The 25,590-nt window shown below is 39.5% G+C and overlaps 1 protein-coding gene and 1 long non-coding RNA gene across 3 annotated transcripts in view; one reads left to right on the top strand and one right to left on the bottom strand.

Moving 5' to 3' along the window:
• Positions 1 to 13,946: 13,946 nt before the first annotated feature.
• On the bottom strand, positions 13,947 to 24,588 carry ogfrl1 (opioid growth factor receptor-like 1). The gene is made up of 7 exons (XM_074646987.1): positions 24,237 to 24,588; positions 22,410 to 22,496; positions 21,458 to 21,536; positions 21,070 to 21,148; positions 19,867 to 19,933; positions 18,710 to 18,855; positions 13,947 to 17,374 (listed from the first exon to the last, which is right to left on the bottom strand). Exons 1-7 carry the CDS (start codon positions 24,423 to 24,425, stop codon positions 16,822 to 16,824), a joined length of 1,200 nt encoding a protein of 399 aa, XP_074503088.1. The 5' UTR covers positions 24,426 to 24,588; the 3' UTR covers positions 13,947 to 16,821.
• LOC141774362 (uncharacterized) overlaps positions 17,222 to 25,590 on the top strand; it is a 28,967-nt gene continuing 20,598 nt past the window's right edge. Inside the window, exons 1-3 of one of the 2 annotated variants that reach the window (XR_012595316.1) lie at positions 17,222 to 17,358; positions 18,775 to 18,896; positions 22,111 to 22,399. This is a non-coding gene — a long non-coding RNA (uncharacterized LOC141774362). Of the gene's footprint in view, positions 17,359 to 18,774; positions 18,897 to 22,110; positions 22,400 to 25,590 lie in introns of those variants that run through there. The other variant, XR_012595317.1, reaches the window with a different exon arrangement.

The following is a 25,590-nucleotide window of genomic DNA, read 5'->3' as shown; positions in this document are numbered from 1 at the left end:
TGGCATTCATTTATTACACAGAATAACAATTTACAGTTATATTATTGCCAAAAACCAGGGTTTAAAATTTGAGTGCTGACAAAGGTTATAATAGTTTTGAATTTTCAATTAGTTTTTACTTCTCAATTTCATTTTAGTTTTTAAGAGTGTGTTTGCTAGTTTTAGTTTAGTTTCAGTTTTCCAGAAAGGTTTAGTTTTCCAGTAGTTTTAGTTTGTTTTTGTTAGGGCCAGGTGTCTCAGAAGAATGTAGTTATATACATGCAAAATACCTGTTTGGAGAACTGGATAGGAATGACCGTTTAATCTTCGTGCTACTTTAGACAAGCATTGCTGCATAGCACCATCTCCTGGAAGATCAAATACGTTCAGTTTCTGTGGTTCAATGTCACAAGAGTTGATGTAAATTCATGATGTCTTCTTTTTTCTATAGTGATATAGTATAGCTAATAAAAAAAAAAATTAAGTTAATTTTTTATTAGTTTTTTACCCAAGCAATATAATTTCAGATTAGTTTTAGTTGTTCTTAAAATATTTAGTTTTTATTTAGTTTCAGTTTACTAAAAATATTTTTATCTTATTTTCGTTTTATTTTACTACAATAATTCTAATGATGACACTGTTTTACCAATTTTCCCATCTAAGCAGCTAAAACCTGTTCTAAACCCGCCCCTGCATGTTACTGATGTACTAAACTCCATCTGCTGAGAAAGACCATGAGATGTGCTTGAAAGATCTGGAAAAATCATATAAATGGACATTGAGATAATTTTTATAAGATTTTCTGTGGACATACTAAAGTTTTTATGATTCACATGTCTTCATGCATATAATACATATTTTCCATATTTTATTGTCTGTATTTCAAACTGTTGTTTCTTCATATTGCATGCTCTACTTTTTTACTCGTATTTTCTGCTCTTATTATATTTTGAGTTTTCTATGACTTATTGTGCTTACTTGGCATTTGCACATACAGTATATAACAAATGACCAGGTTTGATATATATACTCTGTATTCTTCTATTTAAATTCAGTATTTGCAGTAGGAAATAGTTCCTGTTTTTGAATGTAAAAATAGAAAATAAAAGCACAAATATAAATAGTCATCTTGTACTTTTATGCAAATCTTACAAGAGAGGATCATATAAAATGTGCAGTGCATACTGTCACCATAAGGTGGAACCATAGTGTCACAGTAATGGCATTTACAGTAATAAATCACAGCTGTACATGTTCCATTAACAACCCATCCGATGTTATGATGTCTGGCTGACCTCAAGATTGAATAAAATGAATTATGACTAATAAGGAATCAACTAGTCTGGTTATTTTATGTGTGAAGGCAGGGTGATGATAATCAGCATCTCATGCTACATTCTCTCTGGCTGCTGGTCAGAGGTAATGAAAACTAATATGAAGTTCCTGTTTTTGTGCGCAGCAGAAAGCAGAAGTAGACTTTCTGCCTCAGGACCGGTTTCTGCCACAAAACAGAACGCCCCCGAAACCAAATCTTACTACAGTTTCATCTCGTCAACGAGACTGAAGCTGAGCCGCAGCACTGACTGAAAATCCTGCAGTCGGGAGTTTTCATACACAACAGCATGTCAGCGTGTCTGTGAAAGATCACACAATGACCCAGAGGACAGACTTACTACTGCTAATGTAAAGGATATCCATTATGAACTGACTGAAATGACCACTGAGTCAACAGTGGAAAAAAGACACAAGTTATTCCAGTGGTAGAAGAAGTATTCAGATCCTTTGCTTAAGTAAAAGTACTAATACCACACTGTGAAAATACACTACAAGTAAAAATCCTGCATTCAAAACCTTATTTAAGTAAAAGTATGTAAGTATTATCAGCAGAATGTACTTTAAAGGTCCCATATTGTAAAAAGTGAGATTTTCATGTCTTTTATATTTATTATAAAGCAGGTTTAAGTGCTTTATAAATACTGTTAAACTATCAAACCGCTCAATATACGGAGGAATACACGCAGCCCGTATTCAGAAATTGTGCGTTTGAAACAAGACGTTCGGATTTTTGTCCATTTGTGAGGTCACAAATATACAATATTTAGACCATTACACGATTTTAAATGTAAACATTCTAAATGTGTCCATTGAAATGCATTAAAACGGAGCGTTTCAGACAGAGGGTAAATACAGGTATATTCAGACAGACAGTATGAGGAAAATAAAGTTTTTTTTGAACATTACAGTGTGTAAACATGTTCTAGTAGAAACACAAAATACAAGTATGAACCTGAAAATGAGCACGATATGGGACCTTTAAGTACAAAAGAAAAGTCATTGTGTGTTAAAAATGTTCCCTCTCAGTGTTTTCTTATTATACCTGATGTTTGTGTACTAATATTACAGGTGCAATAATGTGTAAGTTGTATGATATTTAAAGGTGCTCAATACGAAATTCATGCACAGAGGGAGAGCGACTTCTCCTCTATATCTTTATTAATGCTCTGGATAGAAGATAAGATAAGATATTCCTTTATTAGTCCCACAGTGGGTAAATGTATCATATAGAGTCTATAAGGCTGTGCTAGTTTTAACTCATTTCCCATACCGTTGGCTGGTTTAATCTACAGCAATGCATCATGGTCTATAAAATCATCATATGTTTGTAGTATCGCTGTCCTGTGAGAACCACGCATCTTTAAAAAGTCAACTTTCCATGAGCTCAGCCCTGTTTTCAGCTTTGTGACGATGCGTTTTCCAGCATTTCTCACCTGAGTAAATGTACTTAAAAACAGTTACATTCCACCCTACATGCAGATGTTTGCAGCTGAAACACACTGCAGATTCCAAGTCAACGTGTCAGCTGTCATTGACTTCAATTATAAAGGGTTTAATAAGTTGCAACTAATGGCTTTATTAACAGTTGATAAATAATTTAAGCATTTATTTGGGCTGCCCCGTTGTAGATATTTCCTTTGGCTGGTGTTTTCATCTGGTAATAAAGTGGTTATAAATGCTTTTTAATAATGTTTTTCTCACTTTCTAATAACCCATCAGGTATGCAGTCATAAATGTTCATTAGTCGTTAATAAAGGGTATTAATTCATCAAGTCTGCAGTTGTAAATGTTGATGTTAAAGTTGTTAATAGATGGATTATAATCCAAGTTAGTGGTCAAACGGTCCAGCCAAACTTTGTTCTTATTAATGGCTTATAACTGATCTATAAGGCATTAGTAAATGACAAGACTTGTTAATAGGGTTACAACATAAAACCTTTAGGGTTGAGTCATGCTTCAACTGTCAGCCTCAGTATTGAAATCTGCAGAAAGGCAAAAGGAAAGATCAGTTCTTGAAAACAAAGAGCACCGCTGTGGTGCACTCTGCAGTGTTACAGATACGGCCTTTATACATACTGTTGTGAAAATAAGTGTTGGTGATTACTAGTCTCCAGTCGTGTCTGAACTCTCCCGATCTCCCCTCCAGGATGAGAGAGGAGAATATTGTGAAATGTCTCTGTAAAGTCTCAGCGGCGTGCTGCAGAGCGTGCTGGGAGGAAATGGAAGACGAGAGGACAGGAAGCACATGGAGACGCCATCTGTTGTTGGGCAACAATGCAGCAAAAAAGTGCCAAACACACACACAAACACACACACACACACACACACACACACACACACACACACACACACACACACACACAAACACACAGGCTATGACATAAAGCAAATGGCAAACAGAGTGCAGACATTCACAGGCCGTATCAACAGTGTGAGCACACAGTGGCACACGATGATGCTTCAGCATTTCAAAATTCAGATTTAAAGACAAGAAGATTGTAACCCAGATGGTTAACATCTCATGAGAATGAAGTTAAAGTACAATACAGCACTATAATGTATTACGTGTTGGGGCTCACACACTGACACTAAAAAATTACATGTTCATCTCAAAATGAATTGTAATAACTTGACATTTTTTTAGTATCGAAGCAAAGAAGGAGTCATTGTCGGGATGAAAGTAACAGATGTTTCCTTCGTCCCTCTACACCCTTGTTACTGAGTCTAACAGCGAACTTAAATGTGTTATTATCAATAAAGTTGTCTGAATCAGAGTCTGAATCACTGTTATACTGTTCATACTATTGTTGTAAAATTAAATTTAGTATTTTTTTATTAAGATAATATGTTTGCAATCACATATTAACAAAATTGTCAGACTTGTTTAATGAAAACAAGAATAACATAAAAAAAAAAAATTCAAGTGTATACCGTTGTGTTACTTTCGACTGAAAGGATCGAAAGTAACAACATTCGTTCAACGTCAAATTATACCAAAATTGTTCCACAATTGCACAAAACAACACCTGGTATTGATAGAAAAGAAAACACACGTGAGTTGTTGTTCACAAGGGAAATTAGTTTCTGTCAGTAACCTCGTCTTTTAAAATGACGTTTATATGAAAAGTGTTACTTTCATACCGTCTCTCCCCTATTAGAAGAAGAATCCAGGCTGCTCAACGACTTCTAGGGATGTTTAAAGATGTATGACACAACTTGGGGCCAGATGTGAGCCGCACAGACACAGAGATTTGTTGGTATCTTGTTTCCATAATTTAGTGTCAGGAACAGGATGTTTAGGAAGAACATAATGTGGGAAAGGAAGGCTCAAATGCCCTCTGAGGATGGGAAATGTTTTTATGCATAAACATGAGCTGTCTTGTCTTTAAATTGGAAACATCTCAGCCATTAGGAGTCTGAGGAAAACAATGGACTATATTTTGCCTCTTTAAAAATTGTTGATTTGCAGGTTTTGTTCGTAATGACAAATCCACAGACAATTATCACCTTCAGCTCCGTGAGACTGTCACGTTTAACGTGTATCGCACACATTCAAACACATTTCCACAGTATATAATGAGCAGAGGAGTGCTTCCTTTAGTTGGGGGGGTTCTTTTAGGCCAGTCCGTCAGTCAGTCAGTCCGTCAGTCAGTCAGTCAGTCAGTCAGTCCGTCAGTCAGCTGCCAACAAGTAAACAAGGCAGAACAAGTCCACATCAATCACCAAGTCTACTGCCTCAACACATGCACTTTTTCTGCTTGAGCACACATTATGGACGGCCTCCTCATTCTGTCAGTATGAATCAGGTGAGTGTGCACAGGAGAGACACGCACGCATCATGGGTAGTGATGTAGGCCATGGTGTTATCATTGCTATTTTCCAGTGTTATTTACCTCCTGTTTTAACCCATTTGTGCCCAAAGACTATATTTAGTATGATGAGGAAAAGGCCACAACATTTGTTCTGATTGGTCAAAAGTCTTGAAATTTGGTACAAACATACTTTGGGAAAATATCTAATAATACAACTTTGACATTTTTAGATTACAGGAAAACTTACATTTTTGTTAATGTCAAAGTCAGAATTTTTTGAAAAATTTGAAAAAATGCCAACATTGTGCTTATTAAATTTTTTCCATACGAAATATATTTTTTACACTACATATGTGTGCCTATCATTGATATTCAGCTTGTTATGAGTTCATAGAGACCAAATACTTGATTGTTCTCTTTGTAGTTTCTGAAATACAGACATTTTCTTATCACTATATCTAGTATTTGGGCACATGGGACTACTAGTGGGGCAGCTAAGCTGAAATACTCATTGTGCGTTTTGTGATAAAAGCAACACATTTGGCACAGACATAGGTTTATATGTTATTAAAAGATATAGATATCGGGGCGCTGCAAATTTAGCAAAATGGCTGCCAAACAGGTGCTTAATATTCCTAATTGTTGCAGAAAACTGATTTCATGATGATGATTTCCAAGTTGCTTTAGTCGCAAAATGCACAATTGTTATGCTTAACTGCCCCGCTATACTGCAAAATCAGTAGTTCCATGTGCCCAAAGACTAGATCTATAGTATAATAAGAAAAACTCACATTCCAGCCAAACGTTTTGACCGATTTTGAAGATTCAATCTTTCAAATTCCAAAACCCGAATAATCTCAGGTTGCTCTGTACTGTTTGTGTTTTTAGAGCAGCTGATCATATCAAATATTTGTGAGGATCTTGTTTGGAAGACCGACATGAACATTAATCAGTGTCAGATTTTAAAAGTTAACTGGCAAAAGAAACTCTCTGCAACACTTCAACCTACAGCAACACACGGAGCACCAATCAGTCTCTTATTAGCACCTCGTTATAATGTTAGAGTGTTCTTTTTTACATGTACCTTGACATGAACCTCGTTACAGCGAGATGCCAACACGCTCGTTAGACGCCTGCTCATTAGCTGCTTTTCTATAACGAGCAGGTGTTATGATCAGATGGTTTTCATCCATAGCTATAAAAGAAGAAAAATGTCAGAGCCTTCCCTGATGTGTGAAGGTCAGGTGGATGAAGAGATGATGACAGAACAAGCTGTCCTAAAAGCACAGTAAACATCGTGAATGTCACTTTGGTTAACCAAAGGGTCTATTGGAGAGAGAACGTTGCAGTGTTGACGTAATCCTGCTTACTAATAACATTCCTATGTACAATACATAATATAATAACAGCAGCATTTCATGGGTTTTAACTTTTAAAGTATAATCTTGTTGAGGTCATTTAAATCTGCTCAATGATACATTGCTGTGACAATAGTTTACACCTGTAAATAATTGTCTTTCCATAACGAGAACATTTTTCTTCACATTGTAATGTCAAATTCACACCAGAGCAGCGGCGAAGTGCTGCCTTCGGAGAGCTGCCATGCAATGTCTATGAAAAGCTGCGGCGGCTGCTCCCGAGCTCAGCAAGCTGCCGCTGCCAAACTAAAGTTGGACCAGAAAGGACCCACAGCCAATCAGTAAACAGATCATGTGACTCCTGCGACATGTTGACCAATGTTACAAAGAATTGGTGTAAATTCGGCACAACTCGTCACATACTGACGCTTTGTCAGACCCCTCGGCGTCACTCTTTGCGGTCGCAGTAAGTTAATATTGTGAATTAAACACGACACTTGCTTAGGTTTAGGCAACAAAACCACTATATTTTAGGTTAAGGAAAAAACTACATGGTTGGGCTTAAAACAACTACATTTGTAAAGTTAAAAATGTGGCTTGAAGTTGTGAAAACAAGATACGAACAAACAGCTGATTATAAAGTGAAAGTCAAACTTAACGCACGAAACACAAACAGCGGTCTCCTGGACGAAAGCCCTGTGTTTGTTGGACCCATCCACCTCGCCTCCCACCCGCCCTGTTTGTCTCTTTTGCTCTTTAAACTACGTCACCACATCATGTTCTCTGTGTGTTTACTGTTGCCGTGGATGGGTTTACATTGTAGTTAATGGAACGCCTGGTGCGTCGCATAACTACTTTTGCGTTCCCTCAAATTTCTAGGAATATATTTTGCATTCCCCTTGATCCACAGCAACAGTCAATGTTTCAGGATAGTTTAGTTATTTATTGTCATATGCACAACAATTACACAGGAGCAGTCTTTGTCAATAAAAATCCTAGACCTCAGGCTCCCTCCAACAAGGCTCATTTGAATATGTATAAAAGAGAATCACGATCATCATCATCAATCAGTGTGTTGGTCCAGTCCAGTTATAGACTAGTACACTGCCTGTTTAGGGAAATGCTCTGCAGATATCACAGAAAGGAGAGATGATGTGAGACATTACATGATGCATTTATTGCTCATTCCTCCTTTCAAAGGGCTGAGCTGCGTCAGTATGTAGCCACAGGCTGTGAGCCCAGCTGCTCTGCCTGGCTGTGCTGGGTGATGCTGTGGCTGTGCGTATAGTTATTGATCCCATTACGGCGGCACTTGCGATTGAATCTGTGATGCTATGGATGTTAGCTGTACTGTGACTACTCTTCACTGCTCCTATAAACATTTCATCCTGGTACAATGCCCTCACTACCAAACACAAAACAAAACTCTCCCTCTCACATGGCTGCAGTCTCAGTCAGCCTTGGCAGCAGTCGCTGAGAGAGAGCAAGATCTGCTCTATGTAGGGTGGTCCTCACTGATCCTTCATGATGTAAGTGGTGGTTAGAGTTAAAATTGAGATGTTGGTCTGTAAGAGTGGCTTTTTTGTATACTGTGGTCTTTAAACCTCCATAAGACCATGGATCTCAACCATAAACTGTATAGATGGATGACTCCACTTCCTCCCGCTGTACAGAAGTGAAGCCAAATTATCTCTAATACAGGAGCTGCCATCTTGAAATTTTTAGTCATTTGGAGCCAGAGTGTGCATCAGGATCAGTATCAAAACAGGAAGTAAGTGGTAAAGTAGTAAAGCCCGCCTATTGCTTGATTTAATTGGCTGCCTGGACCATGTGTGACATTGACGAGCGATGCGACTCCGCGCCTGACGCTGAAAAGTTGAGAATATTTTAACTTTTATGCTAAAAACGACTAGAAAAATGTGACGTGTGGCGCAAGAATAGAACACACGCCAGACGTACTGTACCATAGGAAAACAATGGTTTTGCGGGTGACACGTTTCTAGCAACGTATTTCAGTGTGATCGGGGCCTTGAAAGACTTGTGACGGTTATGGAAAGTTAAAGTTACATCTCTTATAGCATCAAATAACTAATTAAATCCAAACTTATCAGAAAAAATTAACACTTGAAAACTCATCAGCCTGATAGGAAATACCAAATATCTTTGGGAAGGGCCTGATTTATGACCTATACTGCAGCCAGCCACCAGGGGGCGATCAAGATGCTTTGGCTTTACTTTTGGGGTCAAGTCATCCGTCTTTATCTACAGTCTATGGTCTCAACATGTTAATTATATGAAGACAGACAGATCTGACTTGCTGTTCAACCTAAGCAAAATCAGGACTAATGACAGGCCTGACAGAAAGATGTTAAAGCAGGCATGTTTTCATGTGTCTTTCCGTTTTCAATATGTTTTTAAAACTGCATCATGTGTAGATCATATCTATTGTGGTAGCAGCTGACACTTCATCTCTCCTCTCTAGTGTTTTCTCATTGTGGAAGGATTGTCGCTGTCACAGATGGGAAAAACAAGAAAGGTTCAGTGGGAGTGAGATGAGTCACACTACAACAGATCTGATGCTCTTTGAAGACTGCGGCCGTCACATCTTTCTGCTTAAGCCCTCTCCTGACGGCAGCAAGCTTTCTAATCATATCCCTCTCATTACCTCCCAACTTCTTTGTGGAGAAAACACTCGTTGGAGAGAGTTCTTCAGTCGGTTTGTATAATGTGAGGCACCTACAGTAGAGCCTCTCCAGCTCTCTTCACTGAGAACTTTAATCCTATTATTCAGCTGGCAGATCTGCTGCAACAGATGTGTCCTTTTTGTACTGGAGAATCAGAATCCTTGTCTTGGCTCTGAGAGGCATCACATGATTGACTGTAAGAAGCTTCAGAACTGGCCGTGCACATGAATGATTAACAATATCTCAAAACTACGTTAGAAATGTAAGTAATGGTCGTCAAGCTTTCTGATTAAAGAAAAACGTTGTAATAAGTCCTTTTTGTGAATGCATTTACATGCAGAAAATCTGCTGCCTTTTAGCCCTGCATTGGTTGTCTTTTTGTCTGCTATTTATCCCAGTGTAGTGTAGCCCTATATGAATGTGCATTTATTTTATGCCTGCCAACAGAGTGATCTGTTTCTTGTTTGGACACAGCTAAAAATAAATTGTCTAATGATGTGAACAGATGATAGGATAAAGACAGAAGATGATGACTACAGCTACAGCAGCATCACAGACTTATATAAGAAGTGGACGTAGTCATCGTAGCGTCACCCATTGGTTTGTGGACTATGGTTTTGAAGCATCAAGTTGGCCAATTTGGTCGTCGCTATCTTGGTTATGGGCAAATGAACACTGCGAATATCAACATTTTTCTCAGACATATTATAAAATGACGAAGAAAAAACTAATTACGACTAAAATTGCAATATATTAACTTATTATGCAATGAAAAATGAATTTCCATGGCCTCTGCCACGTCAACAAACACGTCACAACTCGTGAACTCTGAGCTTTCAGAAACGTTCCACTTACGAGGTCGTGAATTACCACAAGAGGAGAACGTTCATATGGACTCTTGACGTGAACACGGTAAACACGGCCCCATTTGAAGGCACCAATAAGGTCAACATTTCTGACGGCTGTGGTCAGAAAATGTGACCCTGCTGTAAATGAGGCAAATATGTGACAGAAAACACACAAATCTAAATTGTTAAAAAACATAAATTATTTGAATATCTTTAATTAAAAGATATATTCAAAAAAACTCTCAAAGAAAAGCAAAAAATAAGCACATTTTGTGCTCAAAGTTAAAAAAAAAGAAGGTTGTTGCTAAAATGTGAATATGATGTATGACTATAGTAGAAGCTGCAGGTCAAAGGTCATCCTCTAAGCTGCAGGATACAGTGGGGGTCACATTTTCTGACCACAGCCGTCAGAAATGGTGACCTCATGTGTTACTCTGTGGTCACAGATTTTGGTGGTCAAAGATTTCGGAGTAACACCGTCTCTCCCAGGCCCCCTGAACCTACCCACCAAATTAAAAAGTCAAAGTACACGTCAAATATATGTTTCCCAAAGATGGTTTCTGTCATGGTAGGTAGTTCTTATCACGCTGATATAGGTTCATTTTTCTGATAAGTTTTGGTTTTAATTAGTTATATTATAAAAAGGATGTTTGACAGCTGTGATTGACAGCTGCTGTGAGTGTACTACTTTAACTGTATGTCATGTGTATTACGTCATTTCTGTGGACCTCAGGAAGATGAGCGGTTGCCATGGTGTCAGCCAATGGGGATCCAGTCTATGAAACAAAACAAACCTAACTGCTGTGGCCGTACTCGGCTCCTGATTGGCTCAGGCGGGTGTGTGGGCGGGACCTCGATACCGCAGCGTAGCCTAGCAACCCCCCACTCTGGACCACGCTGGCTCCAAATAACATCAATATCTCCAGATGGAAGCTCCCTATCCGGATATTTTGACTAAACTTTTGTACAGTGGGAAGAAGTGGAGATCGTCCATCTATTTCAGACCCTTAAGAAACTTCTGTACTGTTGCAGAGTTAACTACATTTCTTCTACAGGTGAGCAACCTATGATCCAGTGGTGTTGTGCTTTATCTGAAACGTTTAGCTATAGCTACATCAATGAAATGCACAACTAGCCAGATGAAAGGTGTGTTATTAACTTTAGCTTTAACTCAACATGACTTCTCCTCACTTGGGCTGTTGTATACTCTGTTAAAATGTATATACTTTCCAGTGTCCACATTGTTTTCTAAACATCATTAATGCCACTCACACAGGTGTTTTCACTTATTAGCCTGATTATTACCACCTTTCTAACAATAGCTTTGGTGTGTACAGACTGTATTAAAGGGAGTGTTTGTAAGAATCAGAAATTGCTTGTTAAAAGCGACACCTGTGGCCGTTAAGTCAACAAAAGTCAGCGCGCCCTGTTGCTCGCGCTTGTGCTCGCTCTACATAGACATGAACAAGCATCGCTCAAAACAGTGAGGCGACACACGTCACCTAAAACCACAATATCACTCTATATTTCAGCTGCTCGGCAGCAATGTTAGCTGACCAGACGAAGGTCTCTCCATGAATCACTGCTGATCCTAGTGTTGGCTTTTCCTGCTTCAGCCTCCCGACCGCGCGCGCCCGGAGGGAGAAACCGGCACCCGGTCAGAGACGATAACGTTTCTTGATGCGGAGCCCCGTCACTTTACAAGACACGGAAAACCTCTGTTGGTTCCAGTACCGCCGTTTGGCCACTACGAAAGTCGGGATCGACGACCGGCGCACTTCCTGGGGGCTTGGTATTTTTTCGCCCAAAAGGGGGCGCGGCCTTGGCGCTTGATGACGTGATGCTGGTCTGGTCTATAGAGTACTTGGAAGGCAGTGTGCGAGTCCATTTCACATGTTGGCAGCTTTATATGTGTGGGTTAAAATCTTGAATAGAATTGTGAGGAGACAATTTGTAGGTCCGAGCAGGGGGGCCGAAGGGGGGCCCCACACTTTATGCCCCTGGCCCGATTTGGCGTCACAAAACTTTAAAGGTGTGTAGTTGTGTCTGTGTGTGAGCACCATGTCAAAATGTGGTCCAGTAGGTGTCTCACCTACTGTAGCAGGAATTATCACAGAGGTCGTTTTGAGTACTTTGCCAGGTGTTTATATTTGTCTAGTTGAGATAAGAATGAAGGCCGAGTGCAGAGATGGGTGTGGTCCGAGCAAGGGCGAAAGTGGGGAAGTGGGGAAGGGGCCATTTTATGCCCCTGGTTCGATTTGGCATCCCGGCTGGTGTGATTCCATTCACTAGTACTGTATGTGGCATCGACGTGCATATTAATACTGCATTAGTTCCAGTCAGATTAGAGGATCTGACGTCAGTGATGTTTCAGAAGTCAGGCAGATAATCTTATTTACTTATATTAAGTATTTGAAAGTGAGTCCCTTTGCATATCTAATCCTCTACTGTGAGCTTATTCAACGGTGATATATTTGGCAGACAAACTGTGGTTCTCTTGCTCCAACCATGGAGGTTTACCTCAACCACTGAGATTCTTCCTGCTTCCAGAACAGCTCTGCACCTGACAAATGTGTGCCTACCAACTGTAAAATAAAATGTACAGTGCTACATACAGTGCTCACGTTCTTTAAACACTTCCAGACGGCAAAATTATTAATCCACATCCCATTTTTATTTGAGTTAAGTGTGGCAAATTTCACATTTTCGGGCAAATGTCCAGTTATTGTGGCCCATCAAGCATAGTGAATATTCATCTATGGAACAATCACATTTTAATCAATAAGCCAGATACAAACAATTTCAAGTATTATATATTATTAACCTCTCCTCTACACCAATTCTTATGGGATTTATTCCTGCTGTTACTGTACATTAATACTCATACTGTATATGACTATAATGCAAACAATAATGTAAATATCAAAATGCTGTTCAAAAAACAGGATGTACAGGAAATCAGTTGGGAAAGACATTCCTTACAGCATACCGATAAACATAAAAAATACAAAAAAGGCACTTAAGAATATCAGATACACACTCACACGTATATATGTACACATACAGTATACTAAAAAATCAGATACTTGAGCCCATGTTGTCACACAATTCACCTGAAAAGTTATTTTTACAATTATATCAGATACACTTGGCTGGGTAGCGATGTAGAGACCTTGTCGGCTAATGAAAAACAAAGGCCTTATCCTACAGGAAGAACAGCTGACAGGAAGTCAGGACGGAGTGTTTCAAACCGGATCATAAGCATTACTGCTGTCTTACACCTCACATGGCTTTTTAATTTCACAGATATCCATCTATTGCAACAAGGAACTCAAATGTCTGTGTTTTAAAATGAGAACAAAATTGCCTTAACTTGTCGGTTCTGCCGAGTCCCTATCGGCGGACTAGACAGACCAATACACACTTCCTGATGTGTTAAGCTAATATTGTCCCTTTTTTAATTAAAAACCAAACACAAGCAAGGTGATGCTGTCAACCTCTGATGATGAGGGTGATGATATGTTTCTTAACAAAATCTCAGAGGTGAGAGTAATATCTCCTTCACTTCCTCGAGCAGCTGGTAACCCTAAAAATAATTATTAGTCTATCAGTGGAGAGTTACTGTAGCGTTCTACATGCTAATTTAATACACCTGACTTCTACACCCCCATCAGACTACAGCTTTAGGTGGGAAATAATATTTTTGTGGGGTGTTTTTTGTGAGGCAACTGGATAAAAGAATTTCTGGTGATTCATTTGCTAAGTCAGATCTAAATAGTTTTTTTCTCCTGTGTTTATGTCTGAAAAAAATAGTTTTTGCCAGGATAAAGTTCCTTTTTCGTCTGTGAAACATGTGGGGGGAAAATTTCTTTGCCAGGTGGATAATTTTTCGTACTTTTTTCATCTGTGAAAATGGGTGAAAAAAAATAATTTCGGCAGCTTTTTTTTTTGTTGTCAAAATCATTTTTCAAAGTGTTGTAATACTCTTCCGGGTGAATTTAAATTTCTCGATACACTCTAAACACAAGGTACATATTATCTTATTATTAGAACGTTATGTAAATTAAAACTCAGCTGGATGAAAACATGAATGCGTTCAGTCCTATTTAGAACATGTTGTAATGGTGCACCTGTTTTCACAGATGAAAAAAATACGACGAGTATTAGCACCATTATAGGTTGAAAAAGACAATAAATTAATTATGGATCTGGGCAATATTCATAGAAAAAACTCTTCAGAAAACAAATTCTGAGATTAAAGTAATACATTTAGGAGAAAAGAAATTGGATTTTTTTTAGATTTACCTACAATTGCCCTAATGCGCCATCGGAAAAAAAACGTACCTAGAAAAATTATCTTGGCAAAACGTTTTTTTTTACCTGGCAATATATATATTTTTTCCCCACCTGTTTCACAGGTGGGGAAAAAAGTGTGGAACTTAGAAAACCCTTTTCTTTTTTTTTTTACATGTTCTTAAGTCATAAACACAGGAGAGAAATTAATTTAGATCAGACTAAGAGAGTGAATCACCAAAATTGTTTTTTCTCACTGGCCTCCCAGGGCTTCCATACTTTAAAAAAAAAAATGTAAACGTACAAATTTGAAGACGTTAAAAATCTGAACAAACTTATAAACTTTTAACTGTCATATTCAGAGGGATAAAGCCAACAGCATCACCACCTACTATGTGTCGCCTGGTTGAAAATAAAATGATTACTGCCAAATTATTGTAAGTTTAGACAATATAAGAACAATCAGTCATTTCCATGACGAGGCAAGATCCTGACCTTTTGTAGATTATATATAGATCTGTTTCTAAATAAATTATCTGGAGAAACCTACAGCGCTCTCAACAGGAAGACACAGATTGTCAAAAAAGTGCAACACACCACACATCACTCCACATCCAATCACTTTTAGTTAATATAGAGGGCTTTTAGGTGACACAACACACTCTGAGGCAGCCATAATGGAGGTTTTCTGCTATTGGCAAGATAAGTAAAGCATGGTTCTGTGCTGTTTTTCACCACCAATTCACCATTTCATTAATGATACACGTTCACGTGATAGCCATGTAACCACAGTACGAATGACACCTTTTATTTGAAATTTGAACTACCATTTGAAGGTGGACAAAATTAAATATGTAATCCCTAATGATCCATCAGAATTCAATATTCATGGTCGCAGCAGACCGTAGATGTACTCCAGTACGCGGCATCTATTGCATGCCCTTTTGGCCTCGGTAAACTACACTATTGTGGTTCACTTTAACGCAAAATAGAAAACATTAGCAATGTGCTGAACGAATAATCATCCTGACACAAAACCCCCGGAGAAACCTGCAAGGAGTATAAAAGATCCAAACGTTTCCTCATCCCGATTCAACGTCAGCTCATATCCGTGTGACCGTCCTTGCGGAAAGCATAACCCATTCTAGTTTATTAAAAATTGAAGTGAAGAAAGAGAGCGTTTACCAGAGAGTAACCTTCAATTTGAAACAGATCTATCGACACTTCACCCTTTGCTTTGAAACAGCAGCAGGGATCTTGAACTATTGTTTCCTCCGCCAAGGAGGTTATGTTTTTAGTTTGGTTTGTCTGTTTGTCAGCGAGATTACGGAAAAACTACTGGCCCGATTTCCATGAAACTGGACGGAAGGCTGTTTTTGTTTTGTAGCGGATCCGAATCACAGGACAGTTACACAAATTATTTTTCACTTTTGCCAGATTGGCCATTTGGCCTTGGCGGAGGTCTGCGCTCTCCGAGTGCCCTTTTAGTTAGATACTATATTTAGCCATCATTTGCACATAGCCACTTTTCCAGTGGACCTCCATGATGCTGGTCATAGTTTACAGAAGAGTAGTAATGTCACTAAAAAGCCTCTCTATTCATAACTTTTTCCTAGTCACAAACAAGTCTTGTTTTTTGCTCTATAGTTATGTACAATTTTCGGAGGGGGAGCTGCTACTTTGTAACTTGTAGACAGTAAAATTGCAGAGCAGATAAATATTGAGTTGTGCCTACTATTATCAACAACAAACTGAGGATTTCAAGTCAATCTAAAAAAACATTATGGTTTCAAAGTATTGCTAAGACAAATTAGCCCACTACGGCCTTTGTCACTCTTCCTCTCTCTTGTGTTCTTTATGTCCTTTTCACAGGATTTGTAAAAAACAAAACAAAACAAATTCTCCCTGATCTCCCTCTCCACATTATAATTTTCACTTTACAGCAGCTGAATAAAGTGAGCTCAGTCCAGCTTGTTGGAGAGGAGCTCCAGCTACAGCCGATCAACATGCCAATCAGCACCTTTTCAGCTCTAAAACAGTCTTCATTATCAGTAACCATATTTCACCTCTGCCACAGTTCCAGACCAAAACATCCTATTATAAGGCTGTTAAAGTTATTTTATAATCATAGCCCTGATGAGGAAAAGAGTTGCAACACCCTTTTGGGTCTCTACTGGTTTAAATGGTTTTGGGATTTGAACCAAGGCGAGTTTGTTAAGCTTGGCTCAGGATATGACCTCCCACTTTCGCAAACACCTCAGTCCCACCCCATATTCAGTACAGTTAAACTGAAGAAATAACATCATAGTTGTTTATGATAAGCCCTTAACCTGAATTGCCTCTAATGACACGACTGTATGAATGAGTTTTACTATTACTGTCTTCTTGGCCGTAAGGTTCAGCATCCAGAAGCTTCTTAACTCTGCTAAGAATAACGTTCGAGTTTAAACAATTATTTTTTTTCTCTTTAAATATTGAACCGGTTAATTTAAAAAACATCAAACCCTATCCACTACAAAGGAAAAATCTCACTGTACTCGTTCCTCTCTCCTCTAGCTCCCGCCATCATCAGCGCTCCCTCCAGTCCTGCCATATTAGAGCCGAGTCCCATGCAGCCCTTCAGCCCTCCTCCAGCCAGGTCCTGGCACGTCACGGCATCATGGGAAGACACAATAATCCCGCTACTTGCAGATGGGGAGGTGTTGCTCTCCTCCCCCCTCCTCTGGTGCTCTGGTGTTGGAGCAGGTGCTCTGATCCCACTGCTTCCAGCGCCTACACCACCACCACCACCACCACCACCTCGCCTTTTAGGTGACGGGCCCCAGAGGAAGGCGTGGGCAGGCCTGTAGTGCTGGCGGGCGTAGCGGAGCAGATGTCTGCGGGTGGCCGGCAGGCGGATGGTGTAGACAAAGTACTCCAGGACGCTGTGCTGCATGTTGGGAAGGGTGTTGTGGCACAGCGTCTCCTCCAGGAACAGACGGACCAGCGGCGCCTTGAAGGCCTCGTAGCCCAGCTCGCCGAGGGACTTGAGGATGCGAGTGATCCGCAGGTAGTTGTGCTGGGACCTTGAGAGAACAAAACAAGAGGGGAAAATGTATTATTATGACTTGTCAAAATGTCTCCTGTGAAAAAGGCCAATTACAGTCTTAGTAATAGATGATATATTACATCATATTCAATGGTTCTGTATGATGACCCTAATGTGAATTTCATCAACGTAAACTAAGGTTAAAAATACTATAATAAAACATAAACAAGACTAAAACTAAATCAAAAGTTACTTTTTGAAAATAAAACTTTAATGTGAAAGACGGACAAATTAACCATTCAACGACCTGCATTCATACTGTATCTTCTGGATTGTTAAAACTAGGGCTGCAACTAATGATTATTTTCATTGTCGATTAATCTGTTGATAATTTTCTCAATTAATCGTTTTTTGGTTGTTGTTTTTTTACATATATTTGGCATATAACAAGATAGAAATGAACAATTAACACAGGGACACAGGATTAAAACTGGCAAACTGTCTTTTTCATTTCATGGGGACTTTAACAGCCAAAAAAAGTATCTTATTATTATTTTTTAAACGCATGATGAAAGTGATACTAATATTTCCCTTAGGAAAATTAGAACAAATTGTCTTTAGTATTTGTATTAGTCAAATGAGAAAAAAACTAATATACATTTTAAGCAAAAGACTAAACCTAAATCAAAATCAGCTGCTAAAAAATTAACACTTCATGACTCACGGCATTGCAATCAACTTGTATTCGAAGGTCTTTGACAATACAGCACCCTCATTATTAAGAATAGTTTGTTTCTGATGGGTGTTTGGCCTGAGAGCAATCTTAGAAACCACAGAGCACCAGATGCCAAAGCATATTTGCTGGGACGTTAAAAGCAAGAGAAGGGAATACAATTGTACTGAACAGCTGCTTTATGGTGGAGAATTTGTTGTTTCTCATGAGGTTCGGATAATGGCAACAATTAGCATCGGATGCTAAGGTTTAGAGGAGGTTATAGTAGTAGCACTGAGGAGAAAAACATACTTGTATTAAAAGTGTACAATGTGTGACATTCAGGTGGAAAACGCAGTGACTACTGTCAGGCCATGAAACCATCGAAATGGGATGTGAAAGAAAAAAATAAATCACCCTTTAAATTACCCTTTAACCATCTGTTCGTTGACTGAAAAACATGTCGTTTCACATTTGGCTGCTGATAGAAGAACAATTAAGTTGTATGGCATTTAGAATAATTGCCTTGCTAAAGGGCACAGAAGCAGCAATTGGCAACCGAGCCAGAAGTTCACACCAATTCTGGCTGCAATTTTTATACCCCTAAGCTGCTGCACAAAGTGCTTATGTGTGTGTTTGTGTGTGTGTGTGTGTGCTTACTCATTAAGGTGCTGGAAGCGCTCTCGCCAGTTGGGAGCCCGACTAACATTCCCGCTCTTATCCAGCAGTTTGACTCCGTAGAAGTCCAACATCAGGGAATAGGCTGCCAGGAATCTCCGCTTAGCTTCCCGAGTGCTTTGGAATTCCTGATGGGATTAAACGCAGCAGATCAGAGACCAGCTGACAGGTAGGACACACCACCTTTCTGTTTGGCATTAACATGGACCCAAACCACATCTGAATTGGGTCAGTTTGCACTTGTTAACAATGGGATGTAAATTAATTTCAGAAAAAATTACTCTTAGCTGAACAAATATACTTCAGACACAAACATTCAAGTGGTTAAACGGATATTTTGGGTGTTTTGAAGTGGGGTTGTAAAAGGTACTTAGTCAGTGTATTACCTACAGTAGATGACGGTGGGCACACCCCCAGTTTGGAGAAACAGACAGGACTTAACGTATGAAACCAACCGTTATCTGCGCTTTCGCCAAAGCAACCAGACTATTGAAAAAACAGTAATTTTACCTTGCACATTTGGTTTTGATCGGATTCACTGAAATTGCACAATAGCACAAACAAACTAACCAATTGAGGCAGCAGTAAACCAGCAACTCTAGTGTTCTCTGAGGTAAAATTACAGGTTTTTTCGATGGAGTCTGGTGGCTTTGGCGAGAGCATAGATGGATACAACGGCTTCAGTTTCCCATCACAAAAGGTTGATTTTTTTTAGGTTAGCCTTTCTCAAATATTTTTACAACCCCACTTCAAAGCACCTGAACTATCCCTTTAAGCATTCTCAAAGTTGACATTACTAATGATCAAACTGATATCAAATGTATTCAGAGACAGAGTATTTTCCAAAGCCTTTTTTTTGAGAGACTTGTGTAACTGCTTTATACAGGGAATGCACCAACGTTCTTGAGTGCAACAACTTTCAGTACACCGTCATTTCAAGTGTAAAATATCATGTTAAAAGGAATGTTTTTAATGTATTGGTTGAATGGAAGATGCACTCTGTCGCTCAACCATGACAAACATTTGCAATGAGGAAGTGCAAACAAATCAGACATGCAGGCAGCTCTAGAATCGATGTGTATATATATGTATATGTGTGTGTGTGTGTGTGTGTGTGTGTGTGTACTTGTGTTTCTTACTTTGATCTCGTCCTGAGTCAGTTCATGTGCGTAGAAGTTGAGCCCTTGTTCTCTTAATGGGAACAGCCTGTCACAAGGAAATAAAAAACACGAGATCAAATGAAAATAGATTTCTGGAAGTGATGAAAATACACAAGTGTTCATAACAGTTGCTACTGCTGTCACCGTAAAATACAGACATTTAGTACCGCTATTGCTCCCTTATACAGGGTCGTGTCTAGGAGGTAACTCACAAATTAGGAAACTCACTGGTACTCAATCTGCAGCACGTGCGTGACCGGCGTGACCAGAGGAGTGCTTTCATCTTTCGATTAGAAGGCAGCACAGTTCCTATGTCACACACTCAGAGGCTTCCCCCACACACGTTTTATCGAACAAAATTGTGTCATGATGAGTCCGAGAGTGCATTTTTTATGCCTCATGTCTCCATGACATGACTCGGGGAAGGACTCAGCCAGACATTTCTCCGTTCTCGGCTGAGATGGACGACATAGCGCTGCAACATGTGTCTTTAGGTTTAATTAAAGGCATTTGTTTTTAAGGATTCTGCTATACGTATTGTTTGTATTTATATTTGTTATCGAATAAGAAGCATTTTCCAGAAGGTTTGGTGTGTTTTATGCATGTTTGTAATCCTGAGGGGTTAAAAAAAAATAGTTGAATAATTGGGTCCAGCCCTGCTGGTGAGGACACTGTATTTTAGCCTGGAACATGCAGCTTTAGCCTCAGTCTTTCGCACAATATCATGGTGCATATTTAGGTCTCCGTTTAAAACGAGTCAGATGGAGCTTAATCGGCTAGCTACAGTAGCTATAACTGATTAACAGTTGTTTTTTCAGCCGTCCTTGGCTATAAAAGAGACGTCTGCTTTTGTCTACCTCTGTCTGAGATGAAGAACCCATTGATTAAAAAATGACTAAGGATTTTGACGAGTAAATCTGCCCCCATTATCACTGTAAAGTGAATAGATGCCACGTGGGAACGGAAAGCTTGACGGGTGCAGCGACGGTAACTAAAGCGAACAGTCAAATTTACATTCAGGATGTACAGCTGATAAAAATTCTCACTTTATTTCTGGTGACAAGCTTTCACATGTCAGAGTTGCTGTGGCTTTTACCGTCCAATTAACAATCCAGTCACCTCCGAGGAGTCGGTGCAATCACGTACTGTATAAGGTAAATGGGAATAGATGAAATGTCTCACCACTGAATGTAGGTGTGATTGTGCTCCAGTTTGTCATAGTCGCCTCTCCACTTCGTCAGAATCTCCTCTATATAGATACCTGAAGAAGAGACAGGGGATAATTAGCTGACACACACATTTCTAGTGTGTGTGAGTGTGTGTGTGTGTGTGTGTGTGTGTGTGTGTGTTTGTTTAAACATTGGATCAGTCCACTAATCTGCTGGTCTTTCCCAGTCAAACATGACCTTTAGCCAAACAAAACTCACTAAGCCCAAAGCCAACATTTCCTCTGTCCACAATGGCAGGAGGTCTGCATGCAGTGAGTGAGTGTGTGTGTGTGTGTGTGTGTGTGTGTGTGTGTGTGTGTGTGTGGGTGTGCGCGTGGGTGTGAGTGTGTGTATGATCTCACCATCAGGTACTAGAGGGATCTTGTTCAAGTAGAAGCGCAGGTTACGATACTCATTGGGTTGCCGGGACTTTCTGAAGTTCTGCAAAAACACACACAGAACAAAGAGATCACACCGGGTGTCAACAATGTGGAACGAATCTAGCGACCGCTTTGTGTGTTCCGCCATTTAGCGGCGCCGCCATTACTGCGGTGGCACGTCGTAGTGACTCAGTGTCTGCTAACCGTGGTGACTTTAAGCTGAATGGGTCCGTGGTTGCTCGTAGTAACTTACATAAAGGGTCGCCGTAGATAATAAACACAGATGAGTATGTATTTAAAATGGATTAAAGTCAAATTGAAGGCTTTTATGAGGACACAGCTGCCGTCACTCTGATCAACCACGACGCTTTCAGCTGAGAGTCACCAGTTAACACAGTTAGACTCTTTGAACGTGTTCTGTTTGTGATGTCGACCGATTAATGATGTTTACTTTGTGGTCATTTTGTTACCCTAGTTAGAGCAACTAACGTTATATTTCATAATAACGCCACAGTTAGTCGATTGAGTTAATTTAGTCTGTGGGACCACCGCAGTCCCTAGACAGTGTCTTTAGCCCACTAACGTTAGCTACGCTAGCTAAGCAGTGTTAACTCAGCTGACGTTACTTGTTTCAGGCTAACGTCAGCCAGCTGAGAACTGCTCAGGTTCCTTCCGAACTCCTAGACATCGTTGTGAACAGTAACGTTACATAGAAAGTAAAGATAAAAGTAGAAAATTGTACACTTCTTAGGACAGCTTTCATTCAAACGTGTGCGTACTGTAGGGAGATGCCACCGCAGTCATGGCGACTTGTCTACTTGCGGTATTTCCCCGGATTTGTGTATACAGAGAGCATCTGTGAATTGCGTATCTACATTTGTGGGTATCAATGGCACATTGTTCTTTGTTTCTGTGTGTGTGTGTGTGTGTTTACCGGGTAGCTATGACGGTATTTGTAGAGGTCCCTGGCAGCGTAGAAACTCCTCTTCATCTTTGGAACAGACTCTGGAGAGTCCGTCAGCTGAGAGAGGAAGAAAGAAAGAAGGGAGGGAGGAGAGAAAGAAATAAAGAGAATCAGTTCAAATGCAGAAACAGAAGCGTCCCGTGTTTTAACAGATGTAGTACAGCACTCATCTACCATTCAGCTGAATGAAAAGCTTTGACTTTGCTTTTGAGGTCGGGGGCTGTCATCATCCATTTCTCTCTAGCAAAGGAGGACAATTCACATCAGCGCTGCCGTGCAGTCAGTACAAAAGGACGCTAGAAACTAGATCTGATTCCCAAATAAAATCTGGGTCATGTTAACTTGCACTGGTCAGAAAGGCTCGCAGTGTTACACTGGGACTGTTATATCTAACTATATCTATCTACGTATCAGGGCTGCAACTAATGATTATTTTCATTGTCGATTACTTTCTCTATTAATCGATTAGTTGTTTGGTCTATAAAATGTTAGAAAATGGTGAAAAAATGTCAATCAGTGTTTCCCAAAGACCAAGATGACGTCCTCAAATGTCTTGTTTTGTCCACAACTCAAAGATATTCAGTTTACTGTCATAGAGGAGTAAAGAAACCAGAAAATATTCACATATAGGAATTTTGGTTTTGTTTTCTTGAAAAATTACTCAAACCAGTTAATTGATTATGGTAGTAATTTTAAACCAGTGATTCCCAACCTTTTTTGGCTTGTGAGCCCTTACAGAAATGATGAGAAGTCTTAATTTAAGCAATATCTAACAAAGTGTGATTCAGGGAATTACAGTTTCTCAAATATTCATAATAACCCGCTGTTTTTATATTCTGAAACAGTGTGAAGTGGTCTAATAACAACAACCCAGTGAACTATTTTGATAAATTCAAGATGATATCATGTTTAAGCTCTCTCTGGCAAAAGATTTTCTTTTGGTATTAATAAAGTTCTATTTTTTATCTTATCTCTCTCATGACTATTTTGGTCATGGTTTTATTTTAATCTAATCTTAAAACTCACCTGTTCCTCTTAGCCTTCCCCTTTAGGGTTTTTTATAATTACTATAATTTTATAGTAATTTCAGTTACTTTTAACTTGTGTCAGGAAATATTTTGTCTAAGTTTTATTTTTCCTATTTTGATGCTTTTAATCACGTTTCTTGTGTTAATTATCTTAACATTGTATTGTGATTGTTTTACCCTTTGTGTGAAGAACCTTGAGATTTCGCTGTATTTTAATATATAAAATAAATAAATAATAATAATAATAATTATTATTATTATTATTATTACTTTCTGTAATAAAACAATTAAAAGCAGAAATCCTGTCAGATAGGGGACCGTGGTCTAGTTTGTGTCAGATTAGGGGTCCTTGACTTGAAAAAGTTTGGGACCACTGGCCTGTAATATAATCAGATTGAATACATTTTAAAATTGCAATTTGTCAAATAATCTCAAATTTGACATATCTCAAATTTGACATATATCCTATTTTTACCAGTAACAGTGGAGTGCTTGCTTGGCGGATTTAATGCCACAAGGAAGAGTAATTAGTCAGTAAAGTTCACTCACACCTTCAGAGTGCAAATCTCTGCATAAAACAAAGGCTGCATTAAATTGGCATATTTTTGCATGAAGTTTGGTGTATAGGCTGGATGCCCTTCTCAGCAGGACAGCAGCATGGGGTCTGGTTGTCCTCTCTGTGTCCTGGCCTTGTCAATAACGTGCACCATGTACCGGTCCTACCCCCCCACTGTGTCATCACATGCACGCTCTCTAACCCTCACTGTACCTTTGGGGACTCATCTCCAGGGTCTCCTCCCGGGGCCCGGTCGCTCTCCGCCGGGCTGATGGAGTCGGAGATGCCGCTGTCCTCTTCAGCCGCCGGCTCGTCGCTCTCGGAGTCTGACCCCCACGTCGAGTCGCATTCCTCCACGGTGCTCGGCTCCTTGAGACGCCAGCTGCCCAACAAATTTCCCATTTAAAATGCAACATGCAACACACCGCTCTCTCTTCTATTGTCCTCTTCTTTGCACGGAAATACTACATCATTTTTTGCTCACAGCCTGGTGTTTTTGTGTTATATCAGCTCGCTGGGCTCACATTGCCCTCACACTCACAGAGGAGCGTTTAAATGGCAGAAAGAGGGGAATTTCCAGATCAGCAGCGATGATGCGTGTTTCTATATGAGAGGTGATTAGTGCCACTAAGCAGCAGGAGGAGGTCTTAAAGCTACAAAACCTTGATTTTCTCAACTGAATAATTATTCAGTGTCTTCTTGATGGTTGCTTGAAATATCATCAAATTAACTAAACTAACTAAATAACAAAAAAAAACATGCAGTTTATTGTGACAGCGATAGCTTTGAGAAATTATTAAAGGGACTGTTTGTAAGAATCAGAAATGCTTGTTAACAGCGACACCTGTGGCCGTTAGGTCAACGAAAGTCAGCGTCGGGCTCGCGCTTGTGCTCGCTCTACATAGACATGAACGAGCATCGCTCAAAACAGTGAGGCGACACACGTCAGCTAAAACCACAATATCACTCTATATATATGAGGCGAGCACTTCTGTTCTGATAACTGCTCAGAAACCCCCTTATTGTCAATCTGCCTAGAAAAGCCATCCATTCTCTGAATGCTGTAGGTCTCTAGTTTGTGGCTATAAAGTTTCATGAGGTTGTGATTATCCTAGAGGTCACCACGGGTCATTTTATACAGTGAGGTCAAGTTTCAAAAAATGGTCTCACCATATGAAATGGCTACTATGGGGACTAAAATCATCACACATGAATACGATTGGGCTCATTGGAGCCACAAGAGTCTCAGCTTTTATAGTCATACCCAATTTATGTAATTCCAAGACTGTTTAGGGACCCCTGAATAAACAAAAGTGCAGTAACTTTGGCCCTGCTCCTTCGTACACGCCCCTCAGCAAATTCATTTTTTTTTTGTATTATTTGCTGTACTTTAATTTGCGCACTGTGAAACCGAACCAGACTAAATAGAAAACAAACCATAAGTATAAATTTCCCTCTGATTCGGACTAACCAAACGGACTATGGCTTGTGAAAGCGCCCTTAGTGCTTCAGCTACATTTCATGACAACATTGAAAAACAGAATGCACAACCTACATTTTAGATTTA

Source organism: Sebastes fasciatus, chromosome 9 (assembly GCF_043250625.1).
Source record: "Sebastes fasciatus isolate fSebFas1 chromosome 9, fSebFas1.pri, whole genome shotgun sequence".
NCBI classification, from domain to species: Eukaryota; Metazoa; Chordata; class Actinopteri; order Perciformes; family Sebastidae; genus Sebastes; species Sebastes fasciatus.
Note: the sequence above shows the minus strand (reverse complement) of the source record. Positions and strands in the feature narration are given on the sequence as shown.